At 39.2% G+C, this 12,691-nt stretch overlaps 1 protein-coding gene across 1 annotated transcript; it reads left to right on the top strand.

The window, feature by feature from the left end:
• Positions 1–1,754: 1,754 nt before the first annotated feature.
• acer3 (alkaline ceramidase 3) lies at positions 1,755–11,983 on the top strand (the record flags this gene model as incomplete). Its single annotated transcript, XM_083926790.1, has 11 exons — positions 1,755–1,857; positions 4,857–4,967; positions 5,185–5,237; positions 5,493–5,545; positions 7,992–8,073; positions 8,165–8,200; positions 10,920–10,978; positions 11,096–11,197; positions 11,430–11,534; positions 11,632–11,677; positions 11,774–11,983. 11 exons carry the CDS (start codon positions 1,755–1,757, stop codon positions 11,825–11,827), a joined length of 804 nt encoding a protein of 267 aa, XP_083782916.1. The 3' UTR covers positions 11,828–11,983.
• Positions 11,984–12,691: the final 708 nt, after the last annotated feature.

Raw genomic sequence — 12,691 nt, 5'->3', positions numbered from 1 at the left:
GGGCGCATCCAGATGGGCTCTTCAGCTGCTCCAATGATCCAAGCACTTAATAACCACATCATCAACCTCCATCTGAGTGTTCACATTAGGTGCACAATAAAAACTTCTGGAAAAACAGTCAATAATGAGCAAATGGTTCATTATTTGATATTCAGTAATATGACCTAATAATTAATATAATTTAATATAATATAATTTACCTGGCTAAGGAGAAGATTACATAGGTAGTTAGGCATTAGTAGTTTGTATTGGATATTTTGTATTGTCATTGTTGTGTCAGTGTATCTGGAACCTCCTTTAAGTCTATCACACCACCTGGAGGACATCTGGGTTCATGACACAGCAATGATGTGGTTGATGTTTTTCATGTAGTAGACAAATTGCATTTATACAATAATAGATTTTAATACATTTATTAGAGCATTGCATAAAGAATGTACCATCTAAATTGTTATATATAATTATAAACCTTAAGAACTCTGACGGACTTTAAGTTTACAAATTGAGGCCTTTATCTAGCTTCAAAAATGCTTTTAAGAGGTCTAAAACCATTATTTGTGATGTGTTAATTATAGCTCCATACTTAATCCAAAATTACATTTAAAAAATGACCTTAGGCCATGGGTTAATGTTAAGAATATGCAGCAATCATCTTCTTCAAAGTTATGTGATAAATGTTTAGGATTTAAGTGAGTGCTTTAAATCACTGTAAATGATATGTAGTTATACAGTGGTAAATGGTTGAGTACTGCATATAAAATAGGTGTTTGAGTTGCTTCTCTTTTTTAAGTGCTTATTTCCCTAGAAATGATGTTGTTAACATAATCATCACCATCTTAAACCTTCAATTAGCCTACGGTGCATAGGCCTATACTTGAATTGCAGAGCTGTAGCTGTTTAATGCTCCTTAATGACGACTACCCTACTCTGAGGAGAAATGGAGAAGCTTGCGGTGTATGCAGTTCATCAGTCACCTGCTATAGGGTGGGAGGTAAAGGAGAATGAAATGCAGGACTGCTTCAGAGTCCATAAAGCCATCCTTTCCTTTAGAATTCAACAAGCTGAATTTATCTTTTTATCTTTTCTTCTTAGATGCTGTTGTTTTATCTGAAGGCGACATCCTGTTTTGCTAGTGTTTCATAGTTTATCTTGACTCCATGTTGTATGCTTGTTGTCCTGTGTTCCTCTTTTGGTCTGAGCTGTATGACCAATTCTGTACTGAACTGAAACTATTATTCACTGGTTGCTATGGCTTGCTTCATACAGTGTACACAGGAAAATAACTATTAAGGTTTTTCCAGTTTGTTATAAAAAACACTGGGCCACTTTAGGGGTGTTTTGTGTAGGTAACTAACACACAAATACCAATAACATACTTAGTGTCACCAGGGGATTAATGGCTACCTAAACATCACACCAATGAAACTCATAAATAACACAGGAATATTTCAAATGACACACATTTGTATGGCATCCAGGTTCATCACATTAGCTTACAACTGAGCCTAAGTATGGCCTATCAAATAAAACACTTGGAATGGTTTCAAATGGTGCACTAAGTGTGACATTACAGCCTACTACAGTGCTAATAGCTCATTAATGAATAATCATTCATTAGAGTAACAGCGCTGGAGGTCAACTGGACGTAGTTCCGTGTTCGCATCGCTCGCGAGGAGGAGGGCTCGAGCTCATAGTGCTCGCGCTCTGATGGGACTACAGATCCGTTAGTGCCCACAGCCTCCACCTCTTCCATCATGGCTCCCTCCGCAGACAGGCAGGGATACTGGGGGCGGCCGACCTCAACGCTGGACTGGTGCGAAGAAAATTATGTCGCCTCTTTCTACATCGCGGAATTTTGTGAGTATAATATGAGTGCGATACTTACAGTGAAAACAGGACATTTTCTGGTTCGTTTAAGGAGCCATTTGGGGAGGGCATCGGTGTACGCACAGTCGTCCCCGAATAACGTAAACATGAAGTGGGAGCAACGGCTGGAACGGTAATTTAGTGGATTATTGCTGTCGTGTTCGCTCGGCTGATACGGATTTTCGGTCACTTAGTATAAAATAAATGTCGTTTAGCTCCCGCGACGTTTTGACAGCTAAAAGGGCAACGTTAGTGAGGGAAAGGAAAAGCTGTGAGCCGTGGAGACACTGTCAACCTGTTCTGTGGAGCTGTTTTGCATACAGCTACTGTCGGTTATTACTCCGCGCGGGTGAGCGCTAGCTAACGTTATCACGGAGACATCACAGTTTCGCCGGATAAAAACCTGCCTCTTATTTTTATACCTCTAGTCTTGAATGTTTCCCTTCACACGGTGCGTTATATTCACTGTGAACACTTGAAACTTGATGAAACATTTCCTCCATACTACCAGGGCGCCTCGGTGCTTTGTCTAACGATAACAACTGGTTCCTCAACAACCACTATCTTAGATGTGACAAATTCATTCAAAAGCATTTAGACTAACTACATTGGACAAGCATTCTCACTGAAAATAATACGTTACTCATTATTGTGCGGCTCTTGGAAGCGAACTAGGTAATGTAGGCCTATTCATATTAATTATATACATATTAATGCCTGCCTGTCATAATTCCTATATTCTACTCTAGTGTGCAGATTAATAGTAGATTCAATGTAGAGTTGAAAGCAAACCAGTTTCAGTACAGTTTTCACGCTATGTTGGGGACCTTCCAGTTACTGTCATTGTGTCAATAGCTTTCATGCTAAGTGATGCAAAAGTTGGTCTGGATACCTTCTTGCAGGTGTAGTTGCTTTTTCATCTTATGTTTAATATATTTTCTCAATGCCAAGAGGCCCTTGTATTGACATACGCTTTATACTTTATACATTTTATTGTCCTAAAAGGTCCCACTAGTTGTGGACTACATGTTGTAGGTCTACTGTATTCATTTATTTCATAGAAATGTTTCCAAACATTGGCAGCGGTTTGAATGCCACATATAAAGGGTACACACAGTTGAAGCTTTTGTTTGCACAAATGACACACGTGGGTTTCTGCTGCAGAACAATTGTTTGGCATTCAAGTGTTGATTCAGATAACAAGGGCTGGAATGTGGCTTTGTTCCTGTGGGAAAAAGGCACGACATAATTCTAATCCTCATTTGACGTGCGCTATTGTGTGTTCTCTCTCTTTTTAAAACATCAGCACATGATAACGAGAGAAAGCAGACACATAGGGAGGTTATGAAGAGTCTCTCAGGGGACAGGTTTCTCATCACATTCATAAGTTTGCAGTTGTCATTGCAGAACACAACACTCACATACTGTAGTAGTCTTCGTGTGTATGCTTTTATTATCAGTGACCAAAGTCCACACATTTTGAATGGCTAATCGGATGACTTGTGGAAACACCTTGACTTTTATCAGACATACGCAGATGAAGGAAAAGTGTCATGTAAGTTATGAAAATACTACCAAATAGTATTCAAGTTCTATCAACTACTTAACATCCTGTAAGGCTGCCTGATTCCACACCTCAGTGTACCCTACCACACCCAGAAAGAGCAACGTCAGGATCAGTGTTAACCTCTGTTTTATCTGTTTCCCTGTGGGCCTAGGGTAGGGAGGTTTACATATATAAACACTATACCAGCTCAACTATTGGCAACTTTTGCAGATAAGATTGTTGCTTTTTCACCTCCCCACCCCAGGTTTTCTTAACTGTTTTCAGGTTTAAAACCAGCAATGCTGTCATCACACTAAGGTTGTCAGAAATATTGATACTTTGATACTTTTCAATACCAGGTCAATACAATATACACATTCGATAGTACCTAAATACCAAAACATCAGATTTTCAACCCAAGGCTGCATAAATGAAACAATGGGGAAGAAATCAATGAATTGAAATAACAACAGTACTACCAGTGCAGCAATATTAATATAATAATCAATTTACTATAATGTAAGACCAAGTAAAAAAGCCTATTCACACTTTTGAGAATTTGGAACTAATCCTTTTTTTTTTGCCTTATTTACTTAAAAAATAACATTAAGGATTAGTCTATCAAAAGAGTTGCTGATTAATTCAATGTCAATCGTTTAATCGGTTAATTGTTGCAGTTCTAAAAACAGTTAAAAAGTGGCACCTTATCCATCATGTATCTGCCCCTTTATCTTTTACCTGTGCCTGCATTTCAACCACTGAATTACCAATATTGTATACGTTATATAGCCTAGTTAAAGTGATGCAGAGTAATTGTTGTGTTATACATTTGAGATCAAAATTAGAAAACAAATTATTAATTCTTGATTTATTCTGAACTACGATGTCCCCTGTCACACTGTAAAACAGTTGAAGCAGTTCCTTGAAGCTAAAAATATTGAAACAATGAAATGGCCAGCGCAGAGTCCATATCTAAACCCCATAGAGGATCTCTGGAAAATCTTTGGCAACAATGTAATGTGTAAGAAACCCACTACAGTTAGTAAACCTCGGAAGAGAGGGAAGAAGAATGGACCTTGGTTATTAAAAAAAACATGCTAGTACAGCAGTGGTATAGCCACAGAGGATTTTCTATCAAATTCTGAACAGAATTAATCAAGCATTCATTATTTACTCCCTAATTTTGATATCCAGTGATGCGTAATATACAAATAGAAAATTCACCTACAGTGGGGAAAAAAAGTAGCAGCAGCGCATTTATGAACTCTTAGTGCAATGATAAGGTCTCCGTTATAAGATACCAGTCATGCTGGTGTTATAATGATCACAACATGTAACCCAGCCTGTAACCCTCACTGCTGTCCTGTCACTCAATCACTGAAGCCATCATCCAGGGGTGTTCAAATGTCACACGCTCTAATTTGTCTCTTGTCTTTTTGAACAGGGAATACTGTCAGCAACCTGATTATGATTCTCCCTCCCATTTACGGGGCCATCCAGACATTTCGAGACGGCCTTGAGTTTCGCTACATCTGGTCTTTCCTCGGACTGGCAGGTTAGTCCTTTGAAACCACAAACTACCTGGCTCTACTTTAGTGGCAGTACTGAAGCAAACACAGGTTTTGTTTACATACCGTAGTTATTGACATCACACTTTCCAGTTGTACAGAATTTATTGCTGATGCCATCAATCATATTGCATACATTTGAGATTCAGAATGTTCTGACTTTCAATTTTTAATGTTTTGTGGAATTTTCTGTGAATTGTGCAGCTGTTGGTGTTGGTTCCTGGTGCTTCCACATGACGCTGCTATATGAGATGCAGGTGGGCTACAGTGTTACATTAAAATATTAATATGTCAGCAAAAAGTGGCTACAGAGTCATGGCAGGGTGACCTCTGAGTAGGTCTTTATTTTTTAATATCCATTTCTTGCTGAAACTGCATGAATCAGACTCATTGTTGTCTTGGGAAATATTCGTAATGAACTTATGAGGATTTAAGAGAAGAAGTCATACTCAAACAATGTCATTCTATAGTAATTTATTGATACGTGTTTTCTTTGTATTCTCATTTTTCAGTTACTGGATGAGTTACCGATGATTTACAGTACATGCATCTTTGTCTACTGTCTGTAAGTGACTCAACCTTTTGGATTTATTGCTGTTGAAGCAGTGACTGATGGTCACCACTGAGAACATTTTTAGTGTGATTAGGGCTATAAAATGAACCATTGAATGCCTTGCTGTTCGCTTAATCCATTCCAACAAAGTAGTCTATCATATTTCTGTGGGTGTAGTAGAGTGTACTATATGTAATGGAACCAGGGCTTAAAGTTCTCAAGCACCGTGCCTGATTCAGGCAAAGAGCTGTTTTAAATTCATATAATACTTAATTCAGTACGTTGTACGCATTTCCTGCTGGACAACTTTTCAGATTCTGAAATTGTTTCTTAACCGAAGCAAGGGAATGGAACAGTTGATTCCAAACTGAACAGGAGTATTTCTTCCACCTAAGTAGGGCTAGGTAAAAATATCTAATTATCAGTGCATTGCAGTATAATATTTTCCAATTCAATATTGATTCAAAAAATCCTGAAATTAATTATTTCTATTGTAATGAAGCCCTAGTCGAGTGGGGTCGCTGTGGGCAACGCCGTAGTGTGATTCGCACTCGACCAAACAAGTAGCCAAAGCGAGTAGAAACAGCAGGGCGAGCAGGGTTCATTTCCCTGGTGGTGGCTCTTTATGTGCCAGTGCCGTTCATGTCATGGCCATACTAAAGCAAACCACAGCCTTTTTTCTAATCCTAACCAAGTGGTTTTCATACCTAACCCTAACCGTCACTTTTTTTAACGTATCAGTCAGGTAGCAGGGTTTTTGGTGTGTTGTTGTCGCTGACCATTTTCAGTCTGGCGGCTTTTAGTGGTCGACTTTACGGTCAACTTCCGATCTGTCGCTGTCTTTTGTCTAACTTTTGTTCACTGTTTTACAAATTTCTGTGCACAACTTTTCATACAACGTCCTACAGACCTGTTCATTTAGTAATTTTAATAGTAATAATAATATTACCTACCCTGGAAATCAAGGCCCCCCCTCCTCTCCTGCCACTAAATTTCCGTTTGCTCTCCTATTGGCTCTGAGAACTCTCCATCGGAGCTTATTAACTATGGCTAGAAAATCCCGTTTCACCAATCAAATCATACTATCTGTTATGGGTGGGCAATGCGCCATCGTTTTAATAGTAAACAACAAAGATGGCTGTGGATGATGAACAGGGGTTGTTTTAAACGCCTTTGGCCATGACTCTGAACGACTTGGACATAGCTTTTTCTTTAAAAAATGAACAGAAGATGGAACTTAAATATTTCGTTTGCCAGAAAGATGTGTTTGTTGTTTTGCCAACCTGATACGCCAAAAGTTTAATTTACCGATTAGCCCTGCTAGTCACAAAATGAATGGGACTTTGGGAAAACTACATATGTCACTTTTGATCATTGGTCTGATTGGTCGTAGTCGGTCATAGTGCTAACCAATTGCATGCTTTGGGAAGGTCTATTGATCGTGCCCAAACCTTATGTCTATATTGATGTGGGTCTGGATTTCTGGGCTAAATATTACCTACTATCTTCTCTTAATTTCTGTTGGGGTCAGTTTGTTCTAAACCAGTAAAAAAACTGCAACTGAATTATTATAATTTAACAATAATCAGAAGGTACTATAATTAATTATTTGCATATTTGTCATCTACACTTATTACTGAATCAATATCGAATCGAATCAATATCAAATCATGACCTAAAGAATCTAAATCGAATCAAATTGCGAGGTTCTTGACAATACCCAACCCTACAGCTAAGCTCGGCTTGTCAAACAGTTCAACTATCTGAAGCTCACTGCTGGTCAGGTCTATGTACTCACTCATCTCATCACTCATCTGATCCGCTTATCGGGTCGCAGGGGCAGCAGCTCTAGCAGGGCACCCCAAACTTCCCTTTCCCGGGCCACATTAACCAGCTCTAACTGGGGGATCCTGAGGCGTTCCCAGGCCAGTGTGGAGATCTAATCTCTCCACCTGGTCCTGGGTCTTCCCCGAGGCCTCCTCCCAGCTGGACGTGCCTGGAACCCCTTCCTAGGGAGGCGCCCAGGGTTCATCCTTACTAGATGATCCTGAACCACCTCAACTGGCTCCTTTCAACGCAAAGGAGCAGCGGCTCTACTCCGAGTTCCTCACAGATGGCTGAACTTCTCACCCTATCTCTAAGGGAGAATCTAGCCACCCTCCTGAGAAAACCCATTTTGAACGCTTGGCCACTCCTGCTTTCCAATCAGGGTTCACCAGAGAGGCCACACACATTTATATAACCATGTGCTGCTTATCAGTGGCCATCACAGGTGATTTCTTTAACCCTAATCATATCAGCCAGGGGTCAGTCTTCGTACATATGGAATATGTAGGGTAGATATAATCTCTTCCCTCAGAGAACTTTGGTTCCACATTTAATCGTCTGATGTTTGCTCTCTATTCTTTATGGTTATTCAATCTGAACATATGAGATAAACATGTTTTTCTCTTCTCAGATATGAGTGTTTCAAAGAAGGGAAAAGCATCAGCTGGTTTCCCATTGCATTATTATTAATCTTCAGTGTCTCAGTCACTGTGGTGAGTATTCACTTTCACTATGCAGGTGGTCATTTAGTTAGATCCATAATGTAAATAAAGCATAACATCCTTCATATATTTGTTTTTGCAGGTATACTTACAGTGGAAGGAGCCAGTCTTTCACCAGGTAAGGGCGTCCTCTGCATCATACTCAACTAGCTCAGATTGCTTGTTGTTTGCTAATAGGGCTCAGCATGCCTTAAGTCATTTTTACCTTGTGTAAACACTGGGCTTGCCAACACAGTATGCAACACTCAGTTTGGTGCATTAAACAGAAAGTAACTTTCATACCCAAGCAAATGCAAAATTATGCAACACTTAGTGTTATTTTACGTCTGCTGATTAGTTAAGTGTCTATTAAAATGTAGCATTTAAAAAACACAGATACCGTGCCTTAAACTCAGTAAACACTGTTGCCAAGAAAAAGAAGAACAATAACAATAACCATTTAAACCTTAAAAGATTCACACAGCCACTTTGCCTTTTTCTGTTATAGCCAGAGTTTGTCTGTACATGTTTAGAGTCTCATATTGTGTGTTGCTTTACAACAGTAAGGACAATGTGACAAAGCTGCCTTTGTTTACTCTTTGGAACTGACTTTGTTTACTGACCACATTGCTTCATGGTGGTTCATGGGGGGACTGATTATGTCCCTGTTGGAGCACAGTGAACAAGTACATAAAGTGTGGTTTAATAGGCGACTTTCAGTATGAGTAGCTTTCTACTTCTTTCAAATAGAGATTGTCCTGAATGCATGTTGCCATTTGTGTTGGTTTTCCTAAAATATGTGGATTTTTGCAATGTAACAAGCAACAGTTACACACGTGTGTTTACTGTAATCAAGTCAAGTCTACTTGTGACTCATCATTTCAGATGATGACTTTAGAATGGACATGAGTTGTTGTTATGCCTCTGTGCCTGCGACAGCCATGGCCTGAGGGATTACATTATCTGGTTGTTGTTGTTGTTCGTCCGTACATTCCTACAACTGTCTCATTCTGAACATGAAATCTCAGGAGCCCTAGAGGGATTAGGTTCAAATTTGGAACAAACTTCCACTTGGATTCAAGGATGAACTGATTAGACTTTGAAGGTCAAAGGTAAAGGTCACTGGGACCTCACAAAATGCACTTTTGGCCATAACTCAATAATTCCTACACTAATTATGACAATATTTCACACAGATAGTCTCTTGATATGATAAAATGAGGAAGTGAGGACATTTTCTATCCAAAAGTTTAAAGGTCAACTTCACTGTGACCTAATGTTTCTTTCCAGTATTCAACACTGTAACTCTGGAACAGAAGGGGAGATATTTGATCAGTTACTGAAGTGGTGACTAGGGGTCTGTGATATTGACAAAAATCAATATCCCAATATTTTTGGGGATTATGCTGATAACGATAATTGACGATATTTTGCATCCCTCAAAATGTGTTTGTAAAAGCATCAAAGGCCTATTGTACTAGCTCTCTGATGTTAGTTGTATATTCGATCTTAATGCTAATATTGACAAAAACAACTTGTTCAAGAAAAACAGGTCTTTCATTCAAGTAAGTGTAAGACTGAAATCATCAGTGCAAGTATTGAGATCCAGCAGTGCAAGTATACGTAAACCATTTCAAAGTGGCTTATATGATTTACTTTAACAAAAAAACAATAGAAGAAGAATTCCTTTATTTGTCCCGCAATGGGGAAATTCAATTTTCACTCTATTATTATTTTTTCATTTTAAACACACAGGCCCGAAATACACACACATGCACAAACAGGACCTACATACATGCAATTTATGGAGAGATGTTAGAGTGAGGGGGCTGCCAGTGACCGGCACCCTAAGCAGTTGGGGGTTCGGTGTCTTGAACAACAGCACCTCAGCAGGGCCAGGGAGATGAACTGGCACCTCTCCAGCCACCAGTCCACGCTCCATACAGGGACTTGAACCAGCGACCCTCTGGTTCCCAGCCAAGTCACCTATGAGCTGAGCTACTGCCGCCCCAATAATAATCATCATATCTGAACTACAAGGCATGAACATTAGAATGTGGATACACATTTAACTGCTGTGTTGAAAAGGGAATTGCGTAGCACACAGCCTTAGAAAGAACAAAACTGAGTCTCCAAATCCAGGCTTCAAGTGTCAAATATTGCACTCAGATTGGTGACAGCTTTTGTTATTGCTTGCCATCTGTTGCCCTTTTTCTCATAAGGCACTCCCTTGCCTCCCTTCTTCTGTCATCATCTTGCAGATGTGTGTGAATCAACCCCCTTTCGCCCCAAAAAACCTGCATTATACTGTATATATATATATATATATATACATATACATATATACAGTATATTATGTAAATATGGACAGACATGAATGTAGACTGCAACTTAATTGTTTGGCAGAGGCATACAACTGTAATGTGGTAATTCTAGTTTCTTCTTATTCTAATGTTTTAAGAATTATTAAACCTAAAGTGGTAAAAAATAAAAACAATAATAAGGTTTATTGTAAAAATAATTTATCCTGCAAGAATACCCTCTATAGCCCTAGTAAAGAGCTCACACTCAAGTGTCAGAGCTGTAAATGCTCATTAAACTCAATGAAACATTTTTGGATGGGACATTTGGGAGACAACAGCTTGTATTGAACAGTTTTTGCTAGCAGAGCGTGTTAGCAGGCCATGCTGTCAGTAATCTAAATGTAAAGCTTAGGCTGCCTTGCATTTAGCTGTTGATAGTCACTAGAGCTCAAATAGTTGAAAATGTGTAAATTGTTTGTAGTCAAAACATGTATTTGTCTTGCCCCACAAGCTCTTGTGTTTCAAAACCAAATAAATAATTGTGTCTTCTTCCAGGTCATGTACGGTGCTCTAGTAGCTTGCCTAGTGATGCGATCTATCTTTATTGTCACATGGTGAGTTTCAAACAATTTAAAAGAATTAGCATACTGTATCAAATGGTTGTTCATTCATTTTCAATGAAGTAACAACTTGCTTAAGACTTTTCTTTGCTGTTTTTGTTTAAATGTTAGGGTGTACCCATGGCTCAGACCACTCTGTTACACCTCCTTAGGAGTCTTTCTCTTAGGGTTCCTACTGTGGAACATTGACAACATCTTCTGTGGCACATTAAGGTGAGTATTTGCAGTGGAAATTACATTAATCTCAACGACAAGTCATGCAGACTCAAAGTTATGTCTGTGCCTGAAAATGCAAAATAAAGTACAAATATCTATAATATAAAACCTTTATAAAGATAATTTACAGTATTAGCACCCTGTTCCGGAGGATGCCATACTGTTGGAGATATTTTTTGTTTTGTTATTGATCTATGTTGTTGGGTCAACACCTTTTGTGGTCTCTCAGAGCCAGTAGGAAAACACTTCCGCCTGGTGTTGGGGTTGTGACACAGTTCCATGCCTGGTGGCACATCTTCACAGGCCTTGGATCCTATCTACACATACTTCTCAGGTAAGCTCCCATTTCAGGAGCAGGAGACAGCCACAGTGTGTTTTATTGTAGTGAGAATTTTCATTTGCATTGAAATCGTATGTTCATCTTCTTTTAGCCTGCAGATCAGGTCAACCTACCTCAAGCTCAGACCAAATATAAAGGTATGTTTAGCCCTTAGCCTGCGTATATATTGTAGATTTTATTTAATAGCATTCATTCATTCATTTCATGATTTGTCTTGTCCTTACTTTGTTCAGTTTATTGGTGGAGTGTGGCCCACATTGCACATTGAACCACAGAAGACAAGTTAAATGAAGGGATGGGGACTAACTGAAGAATGGTGACTGCCATATCCAGACACCATCGGCACAGGGACCTGAGAATGCCTACTGCTGGGAACTCAGCCCACAGCTAGGAGACCATTGGACTCCAAGGCACCACCCCAGGGACCCTTTGGTACAGCACTGTAGGGGATTTACCAAGAACAGTATAGCACTGAGTCCAGTTCAAAGAAATGGAAGATTTTTTTTCATTATTAATAATTTATTAGACTAGCTTTTCTGTTATCTTATTGAAGTGTAATAATTTCTTTTTCAATGCAAATATGATGTTCAGTCCACTGCAGTGGTAAATGTTGAAGGGGTATGTGTCTTATCTTAATTAGGGTTTGGGAAAAGGGAAAACTCATTAGAATTTGCATATGTATTGTATGTTTGATTCAGTGGATAAATGGAGCTTAAATAAATTTAAAGTGTAAGTCCTGGGAAAAGGGACCCCACGGCCCTTTTAGGCAAGAAAATATATTAAATAAGCCATGGAAGACAGTTAATTTCATTGATCGACCATGTATGAAGAAATCTTGGATAAACGCTAACAGCCCCATAGGGCTAACACTGATTAGCTGGAGGCGTGCGCTGAACACATCCATAACGGCATTTTTTAACCACTAACATTGCTCAAAATAACACCAAATCGCTGCAGCAGCATGAGAAGTCCCTACACATAAAACAAAGCACGAACAACGTTGTTAGCAAACCCGGAGTTTATTAAAAAAGACTGTTTAACAAGTCTGTGCCTTACCAGTAGGTCCATGTTGACAGGTAGTCATTACAAGTCGATTACCAAATGCAGTGGGAAAGGAAGGAGCTGGATGGAAGAATGCAAAACCACGTATG

Source organism: Echiichthys vipera (genome assembly GCF_963691815.1).
Source record: "Echiichthys vipera genome assembly, chromosome: 14".
Classification (NCBI taxonomy): Eukaryota; Metazoa; Chordata; class Actinopteri; order Perciformes; family Trachinidae; genus Echiichthys; species Echiichthys vipera.
The sequence above is the reverse complement of the archived record's forward strand: the minus strand, read 5'-3'. Positions and strand labels throughout refer to the sequence as shown.